At 40.3% G+C, this 25,827-nt stretch overlaps 1 protein-coding gene across 2 annotated transcripts in view; it reads left to right on the forward strand.

Annotated features, from left to right (window-relative positions):
• FMN2 (formin 2) overlaps positions 1-25,827 on the forward strand; it is a 311,085-nt gene that overhangs the window by 172,908 nt on the left and 112,350 nt on the right. For both annotated transcript variants that reach the window (XM_067025752.1, XM_067025753.1), the window contains one exon: positions 8,862-8,949. In XM_067025752.1, coding sequence (XP_066881853.1) covers positions 8,862-8,949 — 88 coding nt within the window. The remainder of the gene's footprint in view (positions 1-8,861; positions 8,950-25,827) is intronic.

A 25,827-nucleotide genomic window follows, 5' to 3' on the forward strand; every position in this document is an offset into this window, starting at 1 on the left:
ATGCTCTGGGCCTTGGTCCCACTCATCAATAGGCTGACACCAGCTCCAAGAAACCCGGAACACTGCAGTCAACTGCATCAGGAACTGCCCCTGCACATCAGTGGGCCAGAACCAGGCCTTGGAAGCTCCCTCCACCCCACCCTCCACACCAGGCCCCAAGCTCACTCAAAAGCAGGCTAACACTAGCTCCAGGAAACCTCTAGCCCACAACCATCCACCCCAGTACCTCTCCTGCCCACCACTGGGCCAGCACCAGGACCAGGACTCCCTGGGCCCTGCAGCAAGCCATGTCTGGGCCCAGCCCTGCTCAACAGCAGGTGCAGCCTCCACACTAGGCAGGGCCTGGCAACCAAATGGGCCAAGGTGCAACTTCACCTACAAGTGCCCCCACAGCAGTCAGTCCCCCACAACAAAAGCACCCACATGACCCACAGAGGGGGCACCCCTGGAGCATTTAGGGGAGTATGTTTCCTGCTTAAGGCCACTTCTCCAACATCAGGAAATGTAACCAACCACCGAATATATAGAAATGAAAAGAGAATTAGGAAAAATGAGGTGACAGAGGAATGTGTTTCAAATGAAGGAACAAGATGTAACCCCAGAAGAAGGACTAAGTCAGGTAGAGATAAGCAACCTCCCTTCAAGATAATGAAGGTAAAGATGATCAAAGGACTTGGGAAAAGAATGGATGAACCCTGTAAGAAGTTAGAAGTTTCTAAGAAAGAGTTAGAAAGTATAACTAACCAAAGAGCTGAAGAATAAAATAACTGCAATTAAAAATACACTGGAAGGAATCCATAGTAGCTTAGATGATACAGAGGAATGAATCAGCAAACTGGGGTACCAAATAGTGGAAATTGCTCAAACAGAATATAAAAAAGAAAAAAAATCTTTTAAAATGAGAGTTTAAGAGACTTCTGGAACAACATCAAGCATCCTGATTCTCACATTACAGGGGTCCCAGGAGGAGTAGAGGGGAATAAAGGGACAGATAAGTTATTTGAAAACCCTATTGGCTGAAAAGTTCCCTAACCTGGGAAAGAAAGGTGACATCCAGGTCCAGGAAACAGAGACAGTCCCAGATAAGGTCAACCCAAAGATGTCTACACATTGTAATTAAAATGGCAAAAATTAAAATAAAGAGAGAATATTAAAAGCAGCAAGGGTAAAGCAGCTAGTTCATACAAGGGGACTCCCATGAGGATATCACCTGACTTTTTAGGCAAAACTGCAGGCCAGAGAAGTGGCATGATATATTTAAAGCAGTGTGAGGAAAAAAACCTACAACCAAGAATACTGTACCAGGGAAGGCTATCATTCAGATTCAAAGGAAATATAAAGAGTTTTGCAGACAAATGAAAGCTAAAACAGTTCAGCACCACCAAACCAGCTTTACAAGAAATGCTAAAGGGACTTTTCTAGAAAAGCCACAACTAGAAATACGAAAATGACAAAAGGAAAAATCTCATTGATAAAGGCAAATATACATTAAAGGTAATAGATCAAAACTAGTAGAGAGGTTAAAAGACAGAAATAGTAAAATCATCTGCATCCACAATAAGTAGTTACAGAAACATGTAAAATATGATGTCAAAAACAGTAAACTTGGTGGGGGAAGTAAAAATGCAGGATTGCTAAAAGATATTTGAATTAAGAGATCAGAAATTTAAAATAATCACTTACAGCTAAAAAGCTACAGTAATCAAAACAGTATGGTATTGGCACAGAAAGAGGCACTTGGATAAATTGAACAGGATAGAAAGCCCAGTAAGAAAACCATGCACTTACAGTCAATTAATCTACCATAAAGGAGTTAAGAATACCCAATGGCGATAAGACATTCTCTTCAATAAGTGGTGCTGGGGCTTCCCTGGTGGCGCAGTGGTTGAGAGTCTGCCTGCCGATGCAGGGGACGCGGGTTTGTGCCCCGGTCCGGGAAGATCCCACATGCCGCGGAGCGGCTGGGCCCGTGAGCCATGGCCGCTGAGCCTGCGCATCCGGAGCCTGTGCTCCGCAACGGGAGAGGCCACAACAGTGAGAGGCCCGCGTACTGAAAAAAGAAAAAAAGTGGTGCTGGGAAACTACATGGAAAAGAATGAAATTAGAACATTCTCTGACACCATAGACAAAAATAAGCTCAAAATGGATAAAGACCTAAATGTAAGATTGGATATTCTAGAACTAGAGGAAAACATAGGCAGAACACTCTTTCACATTGGCCTTAGCAATATTGTTTTTGGATCTGTCTCCCAAGGCAAAAGAAATATAAGCAAACATAAACAGGTAGGACCTAATTAAACTTAAAACCTTTTGCACAGCAAAAGAAACCATCAACCAAACAAAAAGAGAACTTACTGAATGGGAGAAAATATTTGCAAATGATATGATCCATAAGGGATTAATATCCAATGTATATAAACAGCTCATACAGCTCAACATTAAAAAAAACAAACAACCAGATTAAAGAATGGAGCAGAAGACCTGAATAGATATTTTTCCAAATAAGGCCAACAGGCAGATTAAAAATGCTCAACATGGTTAATTATCAGAGAAATGCAAATCAAAACCACTGTGAGATATCACCTCACACCTGTCAGAATGGTTATCATCAAAAGGAACACAAATAACAAATGTTGGCCAGGATGTGGAGAAAAGAGAACCCTTGTACACTGTTGGGAATGTAAATTGGTGCAGCCACTGTGGAAAACAATATGGAGGCTCCTCAAAAAAACTAAAAATAGAACTACCATATGACCGAGCAGTTCCACTCCTGGGTATATATCCAAAGAAACCTAAATATGCTAATTTGAAAAGATACATGCTCTGCAGCGTTCATAGCAGCATTGTTTACAATAGCTAGGATATGGAAGCAACCTAAGTGCCCATCAACAGATGAATGGATAAAGAAGATGTGACATATATATATGTGTCACATTTCTAGATGTATCTCTCCCTCTCTCCCTCTCTCTCTCTTTCTCTCTCTCTCTCTCTCTCTCTGTATATATGTATATATATAATGGAATACTACTCAGCCATAAAAAAGAATGAAACAATGCCATTTGCAGCAACATGAATGGACTTGGAGGGCATTATGCTAGGTGAAATAAATCAGACAGAGAAAGACAAATACTGTATGATATCACTTATATGTGGAATCTAAGAAACACAAGAAACTAGTGAATATAATAAAAAAGAAGCAGACTCACAGATATAGAGAACATACTAGTGATTACCAGTGGGCAGAGGGAAGGGGTAGGGGAGTAAGAGGTACAAACTATAGGTATAAAATAAGCTACAAGGATATATTATACAACATGGGGAATATAGCCAATATTTTATAGTGACTACAAGTGGAGCATAACCTTTAAAAATTGGGAATCACTGTATTGTACACCTGTAACTTATATAATATTGAATAGCGACTATACTTTAATAAAAATAAATTTTAAAATAAATACACATATACGCATATATATGTGTATGTATTTTATATATATAATATATACAGAGAGAGAGAGAAATTGTTATTGTTGTATATAAACCTCATGGTTACCACAACCCAAAAATCTATAATAGATAACACACAAAAAATGAGAAAGGTATCCAAACTTAAGATATTCATCACATCACAAGGGAAGTGAACAAAAAAAGAAAGGAACAAAAAAGAACTATAAAAACAATTAATAAGGGAGATTAGGATTGACATATACACTACTATGTATGAAATAGATAGCTAATGGGAACCTACTGTATAGCACAGGGAACTCTACTCAATACTCTGCAGTGACGTAAATTGGGAGGAAATCCAAAAAAGAGGGGGTATATGTATCCATATAGCTGATTCACTTTGCTGTATAGCAGAAACTAATACAACATTGTAAAGCAACTATAGTCCAATGAAAATTAATTAAAGAACGATTAACAAAATGGCAATAAGTACATATCTATCAATAATAATTTAAATGTACATGGACTAAGTGCTCCAATCAAAAGACATAGATTGGCTCAGTGGATACACAAACGGGACCCATATATATGTTACCTACAAGAGACTCAGTTCAGATCTAAAGACACACACAGACTGAAAGTGAGGGGGGGAGTAACAGGTATTCTGTACAAACAGAAATGAAAAGAAAGCTGGGGTACTAATACTTATATCAGACAAAATAGACTAAAATGAAGACTAACAATAGATAAAGAATGACATTAAATAGTGATCAAGGGATCAATCCAAGAAGATACAACAATTATAAGTGTATATGCACCCAACGTAGGTCCATGTAAATACATGAAGAAAATATTAACAGACAAAAAGGGAGAAATTGACAGTAAATAACAGTAGCAGACTTTATAGCCATTCTGACAGGTGTGAGATGTTATCTTATTGTGGTTTTGATTTACATTTCCCTAATGATTAGTGATGTTGAGCATTTTTCATGTGTCTGGGGGCCATCTGTACGTCTTCTTTGGAAAAATGTCTATTCTGGTCCTTTGCCCATGTTTTAATCAGGTTGTTTGGTTGGTGTTTTTTTGTTTGTTTTGTTTTTAAATAAATTTATTTATTTATGTATTTTTGGCTGTGTTGGGTTTTCATTGCTGCACTCTGGCTTTCTCTAGTTGAGGCAGCTCTCTACTCTTCATTGTGGTGTGCGGGCTTCTCATTGCCGTGGCTTCTCTTGTTGAGAAGCACGGTCTGTAGGTGTGCAAGCTTCAGTAGTTGTGGCTCACAGGCTCAGTAGTTGTGGTTTGTGAGCTCTAAAGCTCAGGCTCAGTTGTTGTGGTGCATGGGCTTAGTTGCTCCACGACATGTGGGATCTTCCCAGACCAGGGATTGAACCTGTGTCTCCTGCATTGGCAGGTGGATTCTTAACCACTGCGCCACCAGGGAAGTCCTTTGTTTTTTATTATTGAGTTGTATGAGTTCTTTGTATATTTTGGGTATTAACTCCTTATCAGATACATTGTTTGGATATATCTTCATCCATTCAATTAGGCAGCCTTTTGTTGTTGTTGTTGTTCTTAGTTTCCTTCACTGTGAAAAAGGTTTTTAGTTTGATGTAGTCCCATTTGTTTAGTTTTGCTTTTGCTTTTCTTACCTGAGGTGACAGATTCAAAAAAATATTGCTAAGACTGATGTCAAAGAGCATATTGCCTGTGTTTTCTTATAGTTTTATGGTTTCCAGTCTTACATTTATGTCTTTATCCATTTGAGTTTATTTTTGAATATGGTGTGAGAAAGTAGTCCACTTTGATTCTTTTACATGTAGCTGTTCAGTTTTCCCAACATCATTTGTTGAAGAGACTGTCTTTTCTCCATTGTATATTTTTGCCTCCTTTGTTGTAGATGAATTTGACCATATAAGCTCGGGTTTATTTTTGGACTCTATTCTGTTCCATGGATCTATGTGTCTGTTTTTTTATTCCAGTACAATACTGTTTTGATTATGGTAGCTTTGCTGTGTAGCTTGAAATCAAGGAGTGTGATACCTCCAGCTTCATTCTTTCTAAATATGTTTTGGCTATTTGGAATCTTTTGTGTTTCCATGCAGATTTAGGCTTATTTGTTCTATTTCTGTGAAAAATGCCTGTAGCATTTTGACACGGATTGCACTGAATCTGTAGATTGCCTTCTGGAATATTCAAATTTGCTAAATCTGTATTTTCTGCTTTTCATCTAAGCGTTTTAAGATCATTCTGTAAGAGTCAACTCTTCATCTCCATTATATATATAGTCACTGGATTCTTAAAATGCCGTAGTTTGATAGCTTCAAGTTCTTGTTATTCAGCGTATTAAAGAGAGAGGGGAGAGAGAGAGAGAGAAAGAGAGAGAGAAAGAGAGAGAGAGAGAGAGAGAGAGAGAGAGAGAGAGAGAGAGAGAGAAGTGATGGTGGTTTCTTTATATTAGGTTGAATAACTCCGGGGAACTGTGGAATTGATCCTTTTAGACGTGTTCTCTCCTGTATGTATGCGTTTTGGAAGATGATCAATAATTATTATTCCTATCTATAATCTTTGGCATTGAAATGTAACACAGTATATAGTCAAGTTCATTTCAATTCTAAGAGGAAAAGCAAGTTTCAGGTATGAACTGTGAAACAGTCTGTGAAGAGGCTATGTAACCTACACTTATTTATGAGCCTCTCAGGTTTAAAAGGCAAGGGAGTGATATGCAAATAGTGGCACTTTTCGAGATAATACTGGAGAATGGATAGGAAGACATGAGAATCATTGTTTATTCTATAATCACCTGGAAGGCTTTTTAAAATGCTGATTGAGTCTTTCTTTGACTAGATCTTCTGACTAACAGCTTTCTGAACAGAGATTTTGCATCTTTAATAAGTTCCCAGGTGATTATGGTGCCCCCTGTTGCAGGAAATACACGTTGGGAACCACTGGACTAGAACTGGGAAGTCTGGTTAGGATCCTTTGCATTGATCTCTGCAAGTTATAATAAAGAACTAAATGCTGACAGTAGAGTTTGGAGGAAGGGGTGGATTTCAAGGATATAGCAGACTTACAACTGACAGGACTTGTCAGACCAGAACATGCAGGTGAAGGGGGGGGGGGTGGTGGATCTAGAATGATTTCTGGATTTCTAACTTTGATGATGGACTGAAAATGGTGGTGCATGATCTCAACGTATGGAATAAAAGAGGAGAAGGTGAGTAGGTTTTTGCGGTGGGCTTGATGACAAGTTTGGTATTAGACATGTAAGATGGAGGTTTATGCGGGTAATTGAAGTGGAGATATTTGTTAGGAAAATAGGATACTGCTGAGGTTAAGATGCTGTTAAAAGAATACAGTTATATAAGTGCAGGCATACATGTTGATGGAGGAGAAAATATAGGTCGTACATTGAAGAGAATATGGAGCTGAGAGCATAACTCTGGGATATGCCAATATTTAATGTGAAATCAGAATAGTTCACCTTAAAAAAGCCTGAGCCAGACTGGCAGGAATCCTGGAGTAGAGAGTGTCAACTTTAAAAATAAAATAGCCAGTTATCTCAGCAGCATGAGTTTATTTGGGAATAACCAGGGGAATCGTAATTGGGGAAGTAAATTCAGTATTTTGACCACAGGGAAATGCGGAGAACAAAGGGCAGGAGCTTTTATAGAGAAAAGGGGCAGTGGGCGGGTCTGTCCTCTATAAAAGTTCATTGGAGGAAAGTGGGAGTTCAGGTTTCTCATTGGCTGAGTGGCGACATTTTCCATTGGCCGAGCTTGTTGCTGGGCGGGAAGAACATCTCCCTTCCTCCTGCCGGGGAAGTAGAGACCCCTTCCCGTTGGAGGTGCGAGGACGGACGCCCTCTTCCCGTTTGGGTGATTGACTCCCAGTGGTAGGCGAGAGAGCTCCCTGTGCAGGCCTTCCAGACGCCAGTTTTAATTGAGGGTTAGAAATTAATTTTCACCAGAGTTTTTATAAGGGTGTAATCATGTCAGCACAGCAGGAAGGTCAGATGACATACGGATGCAGACGTGCCCATTGTAATTAGGAACCAGCGCGGGGGCGGGGAGATAGGAAACCTTAGGAAAAGCAGTTTTTTCAGCGTAGCACAGATGAGACCCAGATTCTATTTATTTGAAGTTAGAAACGTTTTTAGAACAGAATACATGCCTTCTGCTTTTCTGAAATTAAGTTTCTATTTTTTCACCTTGGAAGAGGAAATTGTTATTGATAAAAAAATAGTTTAGGTATGAATGGATTCAAGTTCTAAGCTGAATTAAATAAAATGTTTAAAGAGCAAACTGAGAATCAGTTTCTATGTCTTTCCTATTAGGAGGCACTGCTTCTTGTGGGGTGTTAATGTCCCTTTCCTCAGGAAGCTTTTAGAAATGACTGTGGGGTTTTTGCGGTTGGTTCTCCTGGAAGGGATTTGTCTTTTTCTCCCGTTTCCCTGATAGGGAACCAAGAATGCTATTATTCCTGTTGAGAATATTATCTTACACTGTGATTTGTTTGACAGCTGGGCATGATTATTTTATTAGTTTCCTAATTGATCAACTTAGGGCAGCTGTCACTTCTGGAACTTGACCTTTTTTCTTTTCCTCCAGTGTTTTTCTAAGCAAATTTATAACAAAATGCTGAGAGTAAGTAGAAATTGCTGCTCTACGTGAGATCAGTATCTGAGATAATAGTGTCATAAGCAGGATTTATCAGTGATGTGTTATTGTCTAGAAAACATAATTTAAACATGCCTACATCTGTGTTAGGGAACTTCTCATGGGTTATGTGGATTGACTCTTTCGGACTCTCTGGAAAGATTTGAGACTGAGCTAACACAGCCCGTTGGATTTGATGATTGTATCACTATTAATTAGTTGGAAAGTTCCTCCCAAAATGTGGGCCAAATGCAAAATGAGAGCAAATGCCAGTAAAATAGTGAGCTTTCTAAAAAACTTTCATAAAAGCACATTTTTCTATTTTGTGGTCAAACTAATCTGATCTAACAGATTCTCTGTGTACTTTTATTTTCCCCTTTACTTATTGGGAAAAATAAAGGTTCTGCATTTAAAAACAAAGAACACTTTTTAAATCTCAGGCTGCAAATGATCAGGTGTGTAGTTGTTATTTTACAGAGACCAAACTAACTTCCTAGATGGTTAGAAATTTCAGTGATGTCAGATCGGGCTCTTACAAGGCAGGTAAAGAGTCTGATGCTGAGGCTGCTGGTGAACAACAGGGCAAAGGTGCGGATTTTGAAGACGGGAGATACAAAACCCGAAAGCTTGTTCACATCAGTTCTGGTACTTTAACTGTTCTAAGTTATTTGTTCTTCATTTAGGATAAAAATAACATGCTATTAAGCCTATCACTGAGTTCAAATAACATTTCTCCCTTTTCCTTTCTTTCTTGAACAGGTTGTCAAGTTACTCAGCAACAAAAGGTCACAAGCAGTTGGAATATTGATGTCTAGCCTTCACTTAGATATGAAAGATATACAACATGGTAAGTGAAAAATAAAAATTCAGCTTTTGAATACTCAAATTTGGGCCAAAGGATGTGCTGCTTAGTGGTAAAATTATTTCATACTTAGACTCTCTGTGTAGATTGAGATGAGTATGTTTCCTGTAACTGCTACCAAACTTTCTACCATGATTGTTTCTGGAAAGGTTACGAGTAATTTGGCTTTTGTGTTATTTCTGTATCTTGCTAAGAGCGTGATTCTCATGTGACATGTTTAGTGTACGTTAGCAAATATTCAATTTTTAACTCATGAGAAATACTAGTCCCACTGTGCCCTGTACCTGATTTGACTTCTCTGTGCCATGTCCACAGAGGGACTGGTGAACACTTGTGAGATCCAGATGTGGGCCGTGCCTCAGCCCCTGATGATACCTGGGGAGGATGGTCCACAGGAGAGGAAAATATGCTGAGAGTGAATCTCAGATGTTTGCTGAGCTAATATAAAGAAGAGGAAGTAAACCTAAGATTTTCTAATAGATCAGCTAAAACCAGTGTATAAGTTACATGAAAGCTTGTTTTGATTGTTGTTGTTTTTAAAATGTCCTTATGATTAGAGACATGGAAGAGTAGACTGGATTGCCGTGTATAGTGATTAAATGAAAACTCAAAACTGTTGAAGAGGCTGCATGACCACTTGTCTCAGATGCCTTTAAAGCTTTGAGTAGGTGATGGGACGCATTCTCTTCGTCCTCCAGTTCCGAGAGGCTGTGAGATGCTGAAAGAATCACTCAAGCAGCTTTATTATGTGTAACTCTTTAGGCTGGACAACTGGTCCCTCTTTTTTCAGTTCCTTGGGATGACTAGCGTGTAACCCCCAGGCTTCTCTCCACATACGGGGACCAAATTATTTTTCTAATAAACATCAAAGATAGTTTCAAATTATTCTTACCTGTTTATGTTATTGTTGGTGATCCAGACCCATGGAAGCAGTAATAGCATGACATTTTGTTATTTTTTTATGGTGTGGTTTTAATTTATATCTTTAACCAGGCTTATAAAATATTTTCTATATTTGGAAATAGGGTGATTTTTACCATTTTTAAAATGGCTTTCATGTCAGTATTTTAATACTTTACTATTGACAGGCATCCCTATGCTGTATTGTCCTGTCACATTTTGCTGAAATATATTGCCCGAAGGTGAATAGAGGAATTAAATTTATATTCAAAATGTCCCTTAAGCTGTTCAGAGCCTTAGAATAGATTTAAAGCAGGTTAAATTATCCAATGGAATGCCAGTTTACCTGTTAACAAAATATGGTTTAAAAATCATGAAACCATTTACCTGGCTTTCCAGCTTACCCCCTTATGAATGTGGATTCTATTTGGTCACCTTAAAATACGTGTGGAATAATTCATAAATAGTACAAGCTTGTCCTGCCCTGTCAATCCATGAATAACACAATCACAATTTAAATTTGTATTAAGCTGCTTTGGTGGTGAGGAGGCTTTCTCAAGTGGAAGCATTGGGGGTCGTTGTCATAGAACAGGACGCCACGGCTGGCAACAAGAAGCACCTGCTTTTCTAAAGCTGGCGGATGTAGCTCAGTCAAGCCATGGAATGAAATCTGAAATTAATGCTATGGGTCCTTTCCTTCAATCGGATATTGCCTGGGTTGAGTTAGTAATGAGAACCTTCTGAGCAAATGAGTCGCCTAACGTGTGTGTGTGAAGCCAGCGAGAGGTCATTGGAAGCCTCCCGGGTTAGCTCACTGGCCGGCTGTGGCTGGCAGCACTTGAAGGCTCCGGCAAAGTTGTAAATAAGCTTCATCCTGTTAGGATGTCAGGTGATTGCCTGGAGTCACTTGGAGACCCTGCCCACAGTTTTCTAAAGTAAGGCTGCCTTGCAGATGTGCAGGAGCGAGGGTGTGCCTTTCGGTGCCAGAAGCCCCGGTCCGCTGTGTGTTGTCGGGATCGCGGTGTCCGTGAGCAAATCACGTGAAGCCTCCATAGTAAAACTGACTTCTGTCAGGATGTGCCTCCACTGAGAAGTCCACGGAAGTGTAAACACCAATTGGTTTGGATGTGAAAGTGGCCACAGGATGTATCCAGACCTCCGGGGTCACCTTATACAAGAGCAAACTAAGCTCTTTCAGTGGTTGTGTCTCTTGCTCGATGTCACGCAGCTTGTTGGGTTTTTTTTTCATTGTGGTCTTCGGAGTGTTTATTAAATTAAGGTTTCTTTGAATACCTAGTTTACTGAGAATTTTTTTTAACATCTTTATCGGAGTATAATTGCTTTACAATGGTGTGTTAGTTTCTGCTGTAAAACAAAGTGAATCAGCTATATGTATACATATATCCCCATATCCCCTCCCTCTTGCATCTCCCTCCCTCCCACCCTCCCTATCCCACCCCTCTAGGTGGTCACAGAGCACCGAGCTGATCTCCCTGTGCTATAGGCAGCTGCTTCCCACTAGCCGTCTATTCTACGTTTGGCAGTGTCTGTAGCGCAGCTGGTTAATAGGACAGCTCGAGCTGCCCTCGGCCCCCCTCACTAGCTGCCCCTCCTCTCCCCCCACACACGCTGCTCCTCGAAGACTCTGCTTTTCCTACAACCAGCACTGGCATCGCAAAAACAAAGCATGAAGATGGTAAAAAACTGCAGGAATTTTCTTCTCTGTCTTCTTCCCTGTCAGAGAACTCCAGCAAAGCTTAGAGCTGAGTTTCCTTTGTAATGTTTCTATTGTAAAGTGCTGCACTGGAGTAATTAGAATGGGAGGTTTGGGTCACAGGTGCCAAAGGTCTGATCCTCCTCTTGTCACCGTATCTGTGTGTGTGTGTGTGTGTGTGTGTGTGTGTGTGTGTGTGTGTGTGTGTGTGTGTGTGTGTGTGTGTGTGTGTGTGTGTGTGGCGCTCCTGGTGGAGGCCTGAGCTGCTGTGATGCAGTTGTGAACGTGCCTGGTAAACTCTAAATTATCCCGCATACTGTAACGATTTTCAGATGGGAAGAGTGAAAGTGGTGTGCACTTCTGAAAACTCACACTCCAAGGGTTTAGAATAATTTAAACTCTAGGATGAAGGTACTTTTCAGAGAAGATTTGCCCTAGTCTGTGCTGGGGGTCCGAGCAACTCTGGATTTAGGATCTCCTTAAATCAGGCTCCAGACGCCCCGTCAGGCAGGGCTAACTGTCCATCACTGCAGGAGTCGATTTCCCTGTGTGTAGCCATTCGAGTCCCAGTTTATTGTCAAGAGGGTCTAGAATCTGTACTTTGGGTGGGCCCTGAGCTTTCGTAGTTAGCCCCAGGCCCCAGAAACTGTCAGCACGAAATTCAGATTTGTTGGGTCAGGCAGGGCAAAGGCAGGCTGTGAGCGGGCTCCCGTCTCAGGGCTCTCTCTTGCCTTTTGATTAGAATCCTAATTCCTATCTCGTCAGCTCTTCGAAGACTTTAAGATATTTTACAAATATATTTTATCCAGTATTTTAAATTGTTCTCAATGGGAGGATTCCTTTAAATAATCTAGTATTATTCCCAGAAATTGGTATTATGAGAGTATCTACAGATTTGTAGTTTAGTGAAAATAAATTGAATTTTCTGTATAACTTTTGGCCCATACGGAATCAGTGTGGTCTTCGCAACTCTTAGGTCCATTTTGGTAGATCATAGTAGCTGTAAAGGAATTCTGAATTTCATAAGGCTCAGCTTCCCCCCCACACACCCCCGCCATACCCAGTCTCGCTACTGAGTAGAAGATCCACGCGGTTCATCATCCAGACTGGGATACTTTTGAGAATTGAAGGGGTGCCATTAATAATACTGCCTGGACAACAAGTGCTAAGTGGACATTTTGCAGGTACACAAGTTGTAAGGTGACCCTGCCACCGGATCAAACGAAGCAGTTTCTGATCTAATTCTCTCTCGTTTAGATATTTATTAAACCCTGGCCAGCAGGGTTACTGTAACCCCGAGGTTGTCTAGCTTTCAGTGTTTGGAGGTCCTCTCACCAATATCTTGCCTGAAAGGTTTGCTCTGCACCAATACAGACCCACCACAGAGGGAGCGATCTTTTGGCCTCAGTAAGCCGGAGATGCTGGAAATCCAGCGCAGCCAGGGCCGCAACCAGGGCTGTTCGGGACAAAGCCTTGGGTGGCCTCCTTAAGGACCCCAAGCTCGTGCTCAGCCTGTGGATGGGGGTGGCTGGGGCATGTCTAAGAGATTTCAGCTAATCCACAGACCTTGTATACACTTAGTTTTACGTATTCGTGGACGAATGAGCAAGCCTCAGCTATTGGAGGGCTGAGGACCTTGCAGGAGCTGCCTCTGGAGTGCGGCCTTCTTACAGGCCACAGGGGCGCCGCCCGCCACCCTGAGGTGCAGGTGCCCCAAGTACTGAACCCTTAACTGGCTCACGTACCCTGTTACATTCCCTTGGTACACGTATGTCAACATCGATTACAGATACAGTAGCAAGGGACACCTAAGAAAGTGTTTGATGGCCCCGCCCATGGAAACAAGTGTCACTCTCCACCCAGGAGTAGCCGCCCCAGGCTGTTTAAGGCCCAGGTTCCTTCCCTAGTTTGAATGTCTGTCCTGTTTAAAGCCAGCTGGTATTGTGAGCGGAGGGCAGTGAATACTAAATTATGTCCTTGTTGAAATTTCTATCCCGTTCAAACACGATTTATCAAAATTATGTGACTTGAAATTAAAGGCTATAATTATGTAAAACTAACTAGTATTCCGTTAGAAATATAGTTGATAAGGTAAATGAAACCATGGTTGTTTTTATTTTTGGTCTCTAAGCCTAATGATTGCTTTTCAAGCACGTTTTAAAAAATTTTTTAAAAAATGTAGTTAAGGATACTTTACAAGGACAATAACATGTTTTAGATTTAAATCAGAAATTCCAGTGACGTCTGTCTGTCTCTCACCGCACATTGGAACCGCAGCATGTTGCTTATCTTTTGCTCTTCGGTCACTGGCTCAAAGGGGCTCAGGGCTGAGAAGCCTCGTCCTGATAACTGTATAGGAAGGAATTAACGTAAGGCAGCAGGTGCTTAGAAAGATAATTGCTCTTGACAAGCAGGATACGCATTCTGAAACGTTTCTATCAGGATCCAAAGAGACGGCACTCAGTATTGGTTTGAATTTTACCCCCGCCCCCTCCCCAATTGTTACTGATAGTTGTGTAAAATGGTCCAGAGGAAGGGGGTTAATTTCCATTTTGCAGTGAAAGGAATTGAGGCTTATAGATCAAGTGTGTCCGTGACTTCCCCTTAATAAGGGCATCTGTCCCCCTGACTCCGAGTTCATGTTAGCTTGTTTCAGAGTGAGGACCTCTGTTACCTAATAATATGCAAAAACAGAACAGGCAGAAGTACATAACACTTTTTCCTACCAATATGGAGTTTTAAAACTTTGCACAATATAAATTTAGCAAATTTGGTTTCTTGCTTTAAGTGTCATTTTGTACAAATTCCCTGGTTTGCTTATTGACTATGTTCCTTAGAGAAATGAAGTTGTAGATTTTTTTTTCACATCTGTGAATTAAGTGAGTAAAAGTATTTTAAAGAAAATTATTAATTAGTGGAGTTGCTTGTTCTTGATTGAACCAAACAAAATTTTTATAGAAAAAGCAATCTGGGCTAAGGTTATCAAATAACTGAAGCACATTGTGATTATTGTAAGTCTGGTGGTACCTAGAGGTGGAAATTTCTGTGCCTCTCTTTTAGGTACCAGTTGCTCAGAGAGTATGTAGGGAAATACAGGATATCCCCCTAGTGTGGTCCTTGGGAGTGCCTGCTTTCATTCTGACTCACTGTCTAAGCATATTACTTCTTCTCAGTGTCTTTGCTTCCCTGGGTTTCCCTCTACCTTCTAGTGTAGTCTAGCAACGATGAGGGCGTGAGTTCTGGGGCCAGGCTCCCTGGATTCTGTTATGGACTGAATGTTCATGCCCCAACCCATCCCACCCCACCCCCATTCCTGCGTTGAAGTCCTGACCTCAAATGTGATGGTGTTTAGTGGGGACCTTGGGACATAATCTGGTTTAGATGAGGTCAAGAGGGCAGAACCCCCATGATGTGATTAGCATCCTAATAAGAAGAGGAGGAGAGACCAGGACTCTGAGCCAGGAAGAAAATCTGCCCCATTTGCAGTCTCCAGAACCTTGAGACCTGAATTCCTATTGTTTAAGCCACCCAAAGACAGATTTGGATCTCAGCCCTGCCACTGGTTAGGTAAGTAAACCTGGGCAAATTTCTTCATCTCTGTTCCTCACTTTCCTCACTAGTAAAAAGGGCTATTAAATGAGTTATTTCCTGTAAACACGTGCATGCACGTTCACACGCAAACGCACACACACAGATACTCACACACACACGCGTGCACATGAGCATACACACACAATCAGTATTAGTTGTCCCCCCCTTCCTGGGATCCTTAGGGGATGAAGAGTGTTTTCAGGCTTTGGGAGTGTTTGAAACTCCAGATTGGCCACCCAGGGAGCTGGGAGGATGTGAAGGTCTTTTTCCTCCTTCCTGGTTCTGGGGGGTTCCACTACAAGCCTTGCCCAGGAGACAGCAGAGGGAGAAGAATGCAGGAGCTGTGCCCTGTGGTGGAATTCTCAAGTGAGAGGTAGGAGGGGAGAAACGGGGGTTCAGGTTCAGGGGTCAAGTAACCATGGCAGATTCAATTGTTCTTAGCTTGGGTTTTCCATCAGTATTACTGAAATGCTGAGTTAGTACTGGGCTGTGTCCATTTCTCCTTTCTGAATGGAGACAAATATGAGAATTATGTGTAATAGCAGCTCTTAGAAGTTAAGTGTGGCTGCATCTTTGGCTGGTGTTTTATCTGCAAGGAGAGCAGTTTGTTTGGGTCTTTAAAGGCTGGGGTCTCCTGTCACTGTGTGCTTTCTTATTATCGTCTCTGTGCTTTGTGTCACCCACATTCCACATGCGTCGCTGGTGGGTCCTGGTGGCAGGGAAGATGGCGGAGGGAAGGAGTTAGGCTTTGGTGGTGAAATGAACCTTGATGATGGACATGTGCAGAATCTAAGTACACGGACAGAGGCTTCTGATTCCTGGTTTGACATACTATTTTCCTGAAAGGTGAACTAGTTTCTAGCTTTGAGTGTAAATTATACGGACACTTAAAAAACCTGGAAATACCCTTTCTGAACTGTTGGAACTTTGTAGAATGTTTTGTGGTAACTCTTTCCCCGAGTATTCTGGTAGCCTACTCGTGGAGCAGTTTTTTACCCCACTGCCTGCCACTGAATAATGGTTTTCTTATGAAATTTCTACCAAATAAGTTGTAGATTACAGACTCCAGGTTTCCTTTTTAATAGAATTTTTAATTTCTTTCTTGAAGATGCAAGCTTTTTCACTTGCCTATTAATTACCATAATGTCAACTGAAGAAAAATGCACAGCCTACAGTTTGCAAGTTAAGTTTTATTTGGGGACCTTACTGAGAACTAGGGCCTGGAAAACAGCCTCTCAGATACTCTGAGGAACTGTCCGAAGAGGTAAGGCAGGCACTGGGGCATATAGGAGTTTTTGCTGGAAAAACAAAACAAAACAAAACACATGTAGTCAAACATGAAAATATTACTGCTAATCACAAAAAACAGACGTCTCAAGTTAATGATTATAGTGCTTTTCTGTGTATGGGAGGATGCCAGAGTCTGGGCTTATAGGAATCATTCCTTTGATGGGCGCCTCAGCTGTCTGGGCCAGTGTCCTATTTTTCTCCACCTCGAGTCCCCTGAGGTGCCCTGCTGGCGGCAGCTGCAGTGGCTCATGGCCACATTCATTGTTGACTGGCCAGCAACATTTTCTGTCCACAATAAGAAAGGCTATTCATAATCCTTTGTTTATTTTTGTAATTTCTCAGAAATTGGGTTCAGTGTGGCCAGACTTGTTTTTTTCCCAGTAGGTTTTCTAGTGCCTGGTTTCTTTATGAAACTCAAGTTTACAGGGTTCACTTGGAAATTGCTTCAGGCTTCTTTTTTTAAACATTTAAGTGTTTTCTTCATATGTTGTATGGAGTTTTAAGATCCATTTAGTATAGTTATCAAGACACTAAAAATGTAGTCAATGCTGTTGGGTGGCTTAGTGAACGGTTTTCATTGAAATGGAGAGTCACTAAGGGTCAGAAATTTGAGAAGAAAGTGGGCTCCACCCAGTGGGCTCCATGACTTTGTCATCGGTGTGACCTTGTCATTGATGTGGCCTCATTGGGGAGAAAAGTGCATGTGAGATACAGACACTTTTATTGAAACCTACTTTAAGAAATTTAATGTCAGAACATGTATTTAATTGAATTATTTTTAAAAGATACAAATGATCTCCTTTATTTGCTTATTGGCAATAGAACTTTTTATTTTCTCTTTAGTGGTTGCTTTAGTGTTTATAGCAGTTGTCTTTTTTTCTGATAAACTTTGTTTTTGTAAGTTTTTATTGAAATATAGTTGATTTACAATGTTGTGTTAGTTTCAGCTGTACAGCAAAGTGATTCAGTTATACATACATATATATTTTTAGGTTCTTTTCCATTATAGGTTATTATAAGGTACTGAGTATAGTTCCCTGTGCTGTACAGTAGGACCTTGTTTATTTTATATACAGTGGTGTGTATCTGCTAATCCCAAACTCCTAATTTATCCCTCCCCCCCCTTCCCCTTTGGTAACCATAAGTTTGTTTTCTATGTCTGTGAGTCTGTTTCTGTTTAGTAAATAGGTTCATTTGTACAATTTGTTCAGATTCCACATATAAATGATATCATATGGTATTTGTCTTTCTCTGATTTACTTCACTTAGTATGATCATCTCCAGGTTCATCCATGTTGCTGAGAATATGTTTTAATTTAAAATATAAATTCATTACTTAGAGTTTCTTATAAAAGGAAAGACTTCCTCATTTTAAGTCCCATGTAGATTATTGAATCAAGGTAAAATGATTTATAAGCCTTTCATTACAGGCCCAGCAAAAACCCTCAGGTTGCACTTAGCTTGTATTTTATGACGTTGTTCCACAGCTGGACTTCTGAATTACACTTTTGTGGGAAGGAGAAGCACAGTACCTGGGGCTTTTCTGAAGCAATGAGCTTTGGGTGTGGGTCTTCTTTCTTTCACTGCATGTACTGTCTGAATTACTATCAAGTCTTGTTTGTGTTTGTTTTTGCTGCCCCTCTGCTCCCAGATGTAAGCTCTGTGCGGGCTGCAGTCCCCTCTGCAGCTCCCTCGGGCACCTCCCCTGTAACCCGAGTCTCTTCTTTACAATCATGGGTGCTGGTTGAAGGCACTGCTGGCCCAGGGCCGTGGGGGCCCAGCTGTGAGCACATAATGAATCACAGCAGCTTTGTGATGGAGAGGTTCCATGCACTAGTCTTTTTGTTGTTGTTGTTGTTTTTGCGAAAATATATCTTTTGCTTAATCCATGAGATGGGTGGGGATTTGGACTGTTATTTGGGGGCAAGGGAAAGCCCCTTGGATAACTGGAGTCATGTTTGTATTTTAAAACTGAATTCAATAAAGTCGTTTGTGTCTTGACATGTGCTATTTTAGCCCAAAGAGGTCGCTCTGCAAATGCTGTCCGGTCTCTATCCTCTGAGGTGAGTGAGAGTCTGAGAGGGCTGGGGTGAGCGGCGCAGGAGGACCGGCCCTTCAGCCATTTATCAGATGGCTCATGACCCTGGGCTCACGGGGACCTGGGATTGCATTCCTAGAACCATCAGGTAATGGGGCGTGTGGCTTCTTAAGGGAAAAGCTTAGTGTGAAAACCGTATTCCAAGTTCCCCGTGTGAACTTTGTCTTTCATTCTGTGCCATAAAGGGATACTGGGTGCGTTTTCTGTGTGGTATCCTGCCCGGTGAGGAAAGTGCACTTCCTCTCCGCTCCCCTCAGCTGGAAAGAGGTGCAATAGTCTCGGGAAATTTAGTATCAGGAATTTGTTTCTTCTTGAACAATGAGGATTGTGATTGCAGCTGAGACTGAATTCTTAAGTGTTTAACAAAGTATTTTAGCCACCAGCACTCATTTCCCTCTACAGACACGTTCAGATGGACTCTGTCCCCTTGAAAGGAAGAAACAAACAAAAATGCATATGAACACTACGAAATGTAAAATAGCTAGCTAGTAGGAAGCAGAAGAATCTTTATGTGGGTTGTGAAATTCAGTCTGATTGCTTTTAATGGTTGAATTTTTCATGGAATTATTTATGTACAGAAGCAGGTAAGCAAAGGACTTTAGTAAATTTTTGTGATGGTTGGAAGAGGTCACTGGTCAATGAGGCAGTAGGTGTGGACGTGGAGAAAGTTTCTAAATTTTAGTGTTATATTGAGAAGCAACGTTTTAGTTATTAAAATCACATCAAAGAAATCCTAATGTTGGAAACTCCTCCCATGATTATGTTATTTTACTGACCCCTCATTCCTCTGAACAATGAAACATCAAACTAACCCTTACACACAAATTTATACATTGACAGAGAAAACAGAAAACCTTCATTAACTGAACAAATGAGCAAATGTGATTTAACACACATATGAACCAGCCCCTCACATTTTGCACATATTAATTACATGTTGAGTTAAGTAAACCCGAAATTATTCCAAGTGGATCATGATAAATATCATGTATGTTCCTTACATTTTTCGTACATTTAAATATTTTGGAAAAGTAGTCCTGAGACCCAAGTTGTTCGTCCAAACCATCTGTAATACAATGAAAGGAACGACCATAACATGTCAAGTTCTGGTGTGTAAGCTCTAATCTTCTCAGTCATGGGCTACAAGTTCACAACTGAGTTTTTTTAATCCACTAATAGTTTATTATGTGGGATTAGGAAATAAGTTTGTATTACGACATTGCTTGGCATTTTTGTTGTGACTTAATAGTCAATATTCATAAATATTTCATGTGCCTTGAAAAGAAAGTGTATACTCTTTTATTAGAATACAAAGTTCAGTATGTAACTATAAGATAACACTCTTTTCTGTTTGTATATTCTAAATCCTTGGTTGTATTTTTCTTCTTGATGTGTTTTGACCGGAGTGGTTTATTAAAGTTACCCATTGTTAGTGTGTCTGTCTGTCTGTCTCTCCTTGTCAATATTTTGTAGTTTCTTTCTTATGAAGGTTGTACCTGTGTTTTGGGAGACATAAATTCATATCTATTATAATTTCACTGGGAATTTTAGCTGTTAGCATTAAAAATATATTGTTTCATTGTTTTGTTGTTCACATAATGTTCCTGGCCTGAATATTAAGTTGTCAAATATCAAGATCATAACGCTTGCCTTTTTGATTTGCATGTGCTGGGCATAATTTCACTTCTCTTCATTTTTTAGCCTTTGTGAATTATTTAGTTATAAATATACATGTATTTATTTTTTGATGCATTTTTAATTTTCAGTGACTAAACTTCCCCTACCTTAACCTGTGTGCCAATATATAATTGCTCATATATAATATAGTAAGGGAGGTATTTAACTGTATGTTTAGGTGAATTATTTTTAAAAAGAAATTTTTTCTTTAAAATCATAATTATAATCACTGTGTTTATAAATTCGGTCTTTCTGTTCTGGGTTTCTTTCAAAGTCAGATGTATTTGTGTAAATTACACTGAAAAAAGTATGATTATCTGTGTGAAAGTTATTTTGGCATAAGGAATTTTACATTTCTGATACGTTCTCTACTTATGGAACAATATGTGTGCTTACATTCAAGGTAAAATTTTGCACTGTTGCTCTTTTACAGCGTGTGCTAGAAAACAGTGGCAAAAGTGATCCCAGAGTTAGGGTCCTGATCAAGGGAGACTCACTAATATTTTATGAGTATAAATGTTTACCTAAGATGGAAGGTGAAGTCCATTTGGGGCAGTAAAGGACTATGGGTAATAAAGGACGTTTTGCAGTGCTGGTTTATGGAAAACATTCAACAGCCGGTGGCTATTTTACACTAAGTGCCATGCATTGTTTGAAACTATTTGGTCATTTATACACTATGCTTAACATAAACACTATCTGGGATGTGCCAGTCTTTTCTTCTTCCTCCTTTATCCCACACCCTAGATTTTGTCACCTGCCAAAGTCAAGTAAATCTTTTTTTTTTTTTTTAAGTAAGTCTACTTTTTTCTTTTTTCTTTTTCTTTTTTCTTTTTTGGCCACACCATGTGGCATGTGGGATCTTAGTTCCCCAACCAGGGATCAAACCCACGTTCTCTTCAGGAGAAGTGCGGAGTCTTAACCACTGGACCGCCAGGGAAGTCCCCAAGTAAATCTTATCTAAATAGTTGAGATAAGCCCTGAGTCATACCAGTGTGGTCCAGTCAATGCATCTCTCCAAAAACAGAAGTGAAATACAGTATCGCTACAGTAAAAGGTCTACAGTGGCAGTCATGTTTGTATTTACAGATTTTATTCCAGAAGCATAGTCTTGATATTCATCTTCTTCCTCTGCCCATAAAAGCAGGTGCCATACTGACTTAGGCAAAAGCACTTGCTGACAGTTTAACTTATGCAGCTCTTCTCAGTGAGGCCCACTGACTTCAGTCACTTGGGTTGTTAACCTTGTAGAGGCAGGTGTGCTTGAGCTGCACCAGTGGTGGATTGGGTGTCAGGTGAATCTTTCCAATGGGAAAGCCTTTCTCTACGTAGCCTAAGTACAGAATCTATAGAGTTCTGGCATTTTATTGTCTGCTACCTGGTTAAGCTGCTTGAAAAGAGAGGATAGTATAAATGAATACGATTCCTAATTTACAGGATGTTATAAAACTACAATTTTCTTCCTTTCCAGGGCGTACAGCATTTTAGTTGCTTGGTAATAAAGTGTAAACTCTTCAAGGACAAGAAGCATGTCTGTCAGGGCTGAGAGGAGTGTCTGGTCCAGACTTAGGACTCTGAGAATATTTGTTCAATGAACGGATGAAAATGTTTTCAGGAAGAGACTCTGTTTTCTTCATAGAATGAATACAAATGTTTTGTACTCTTTAGGTAATCCAGGATTGCTTCAAGGATTATTGAAGAGCTTGTGTGTCTCCCAAACCCTAACCCAGTGTGTCTTCTGGCTAGTTTCCCGCTGAAGGCTGTGTCTGTGCACCGTGACCAGGAGCTCAAGCATGTTTGGTGCTGGGATGTGTAAGGAATGCAAATGTAGTGTTTCCTGTCATATTGTTGTCGGACCCAAGTCCATGTGCCAAACAAACCGAAACATTGGAGTTTGAGCACAGAAAGTTTCGTTACAGGCTCAAGCAAGGAGAATGCGTGGCTCGTGATCAAAAATCTCTGATGGTTTGGGGGGAAGAGCTTCTATAGGCAAAATCTGCGGGGAGGGCTGCCGGGTGTGTGATCCTCCTCTGATTGGTTGGTGGGGAGATAACCGGGTGGGGCCCCAGTCCCTGTAGAAGAGCTCAGAGTTCCGTGTGTGTCAGATTGTTAAGTACATCCCTTGAGCTGGGATCCTGCCCCGTCGCTGCGCCAGCTGCACTCCTGTTTCCCGACTGCCTTTCCTTTGTTCTCACGTTCATGAGTAACTCAGGGAAGGTCTCGGAGGCTGAAGCTTTTCTCCTACAAACAAGAAACGGGGGACACGGAGAGGCTTTTGTACCCGGGAGGGAGGGCCCCGCAGGGTCCTGCTTGGTTTCATTTTCAAGTGTGAAATATTCCGATGAAGACGGTCCCAAGTGCCTTTGTCTCTCTGAGAAATGTTAGTTTTAATAAATGGTTGGATTTGTTCAGTTAAGCCAAGCAAAGCCAGCAACATTTTAAAAGTTGCTTGACTGCCTCTTTAGGAAAGTTTTGTGAAGTCATGCATTTGGACAGTTTTTAGAGTGAGTCCTGGGTGAGCAGATTTCTCAGGCAGGGGTCGGCGCATCGTGTTTCCGTATAAAGGGACGCTGCCTGTGACCCTTGGCTCCACTGCCATCATGTGGTACAGCGGCATGTCCGCAGCCGTCGTTTCTGTGCTTTACTGAGCTTCAAGTAAAAATTTATAGATAACAGTTCTAGGCCTTTCTACCATACTGGTGTTTTTTTCTTTCTTTTTATATCCCCTGGCAGCACAGTTAAAGACAGTACTAGAAACTCCTGAATGAGTAAACACTGAGCATTTACATCCCCCAAAGATCGCAGATGTGAAGCGGAAGAGGAGACCTCTCCCCCCAGAAACAGCGTTCTCTTACCCTGTAGGACTCGGTGCCAGATTCCCTCACCATCACATGGGCCGTTATGCTTGTGGTACTGTGTGGGCGGCACTGCTACCCGTGCTGGTATTTGCCTTTTGCTTTCTTGGGTGTTGCTGCCTCTGTGGATTTATGGAACTGGTAATGCAAATACGTGGCTTCTAGTGAGTCTTTCTTAAGCTTGGCTGTTATGTCTTCTCTCTGAAGGTTCAGTAATAACTTTTGGGTTTTGCGCTGTAATCTTTTCAGTTTTCTACTACATGTGGAACACTCTGGCGTAAGCTGATAATACCTAAGACACATGCTTGCTATCACACTCTTCAGAATCTCCTTGGAGGAACAGAGCACATACTCACATACAAAAGAGGGAATATCTGAAATGTATCAGGTGACTTGTATTAAAGGGTAGAATCAAGAGGCTGGGAAGGTCAGGATGAGCTATGGAAGTTAGGGACTGTTTCAGAGATTACTTAGGCTGGAGCTTTAAAACACTGTTTTCTTAAAGATGGCAGTTTGTCCACATTATGTACACTTTTCAGCTTCTCCTCAGTTCTAGGTGATTTCTCGGGAAACTACTCTAGCCAGAGAGACATAAGGAGACGTCTGCTAAGAATAGGCATTACACATGCCTTCTTGTTGCTTCTTTTCTTCCTTCTTCATTTTGCCTGGAATGTGAGAGTGCTCGATGGAGCCATGGCTGCCATTTTTCCAGTTGAGGAAAAGACCTTTAAAAAAATGGTGGCCCTAACCTCTTTGTAGTCCCTGAATCAGTACCAACCTATCTCAGTTTTGTTTGTCATTATTTACTCAGACATCCTTTTTACAGCTGGAAACAATTTTTAACCAGTACAGATATATTTAACACTTTTGCCATATGGTCAAGTGACTAGTTGTCAAGAATTGATTCATATTTTAAATATCTCATCACTACATTAAACAAATGGCTGACATCACTCTCTGTGTTAGCCTAAAATGAGCCAAACTTTTAAGCTGGTTGGGGGGGTGGAGAAGAGGGGAAAGACTAAGTTATAAACAAACATGAATGAATGATATTTCCCCTCATCTAGTCCCTGGGTCTTTCATTTCTCACGTGTGAAGCCAATTAAGGGAAAATTATGTGGTAAAGTAGTAGCAGTGTTGCTTTCCATTGAGATTTCCTGTGGATGGTTAAAAAATGACATTTCATGGCTTAGGACTTTTGGAGGAATTGCTTAGGACCATGTGACATTTATAAAAATATTCTTTGGCACGTAACATTGCATGAGATAAAATATGAGAAACCTCAGTATATTTACAAGTAACATTTCATGTAGGGAGAACTTGTGGAAATAATACTATGTTTTAAAATAATAAAGTCAGAGGTTAATCATATCTTTTATGAGTTTTGACTTGAGCATGAATGATTTTATTGTGTTTCTTTTCCTTGTTCTGAAAATGAAACCTTGTGTTTAGTGGACGACTAGCATTTCCTCCATAGTTTCCTGTCGATCTCTCCGTGTATCTCCCAAGGAATATAGAAATACTGGATTATTAGCTAATGAATTCCAAAGTTAGAGAACTTTGGATTCACTCTAAGAGTCTCCTTAAGAGCTAGACTCTGCAGGAATGTAATCTAAAAATGGTAATTCCATGCGTGAAGATGATATCTTTTATTTTAGTTTTATGTATTTTGTTACATTATTTTTAGCCATATTACCTCTAGAGAAAATCAATTGTTAATCCCTTTTAATTAGCTTTTGAAATTTACTCATAGTTGGGCTATGGTTTACTACTTTGAAACATTAAACAGTTTGTGGTATGTTTGCCTTATATGGTCTAAAGAGTAAAAAGTATTTGATTGCAAATCTTAATTCTTAGATTTAAACTTGAGACCTAATTTTTTTAGAGATTGAGATAGTGGAATATTATTAGGCTAGAAGTATTATATTCTAGTTGATATGATATTTTTTGGTGAATCTGGACTCACTTCCCATCTCCAGATGGAAATGCTAAATTATCTTGGTGAGATTTCTTATCCATCCTGTGTTTCAGTATTGAATTTGGCTTTCTTAATTCTTTCTTGGGATTTTGCCCGAGTCAACTAGAAAATGTGTCATGTACTTTAAGCTTTGAGGAAAAAAGCATTGTGAAATGCCACAATTATCAAAGTAAGTCTAACCACTTTTTGATTATCCACTCTGTGATTTTTCTCCCAGAAATCTTTAATCCCACAACAGCTTCAGTGACTACTTGGCACATATTTGATCAGAGCAAATTCACCTCATTTCCGGCTAATTTGTGCACAACTAATGCAAAATGCTTTTGGTTAACCTACACCTAAATTAAGTAATAAAACACACCAATTCCAAAATTCAATACATTTCCCAGGCCAAGAAATGCATTTAAGAACACATTTCCAGTTTTGGATTATCCATTCCACTTCTTCCTTGTATAATTGTATAATCAGGGCAGTTTGTATATTAAAGATGGATTTTTAATGATGCTTCTGTGCCAATCTCAATACCATAATCAAAGAATTATCCTTTGATTATAACAGTTTTGAAAGTTGCAACAGGAAATGTACCTGCTGTTTCCATATTAGTCTACCCAGTTTAGTGATTAGATTTAACCTTTGTCAAACGTCTTTACATAAATTGGCAGATATGTGCATTTATTGGTGTAAAACCGGGATTGGCGGTAACATGAGTGATTTGCCTATTTTTCTGGTATTAAGCAGATTTTTCAAATTCATTCAGGTG

Source organism: Kogia breviceps, chromosome 2 (assembly GCF_026419965.1).
Source record: "Kogia breviceps isolate mKogBre1 chromosome 2, mKogBre1 haplotype 1, whole genome shotgun sequence".
Taxonomy (NCBI): Eukaryota; Metazoa; Chordata; class Mammalia; order Artiodactyla; family Physeteridae; genus Kogia; species Kogia breviceps.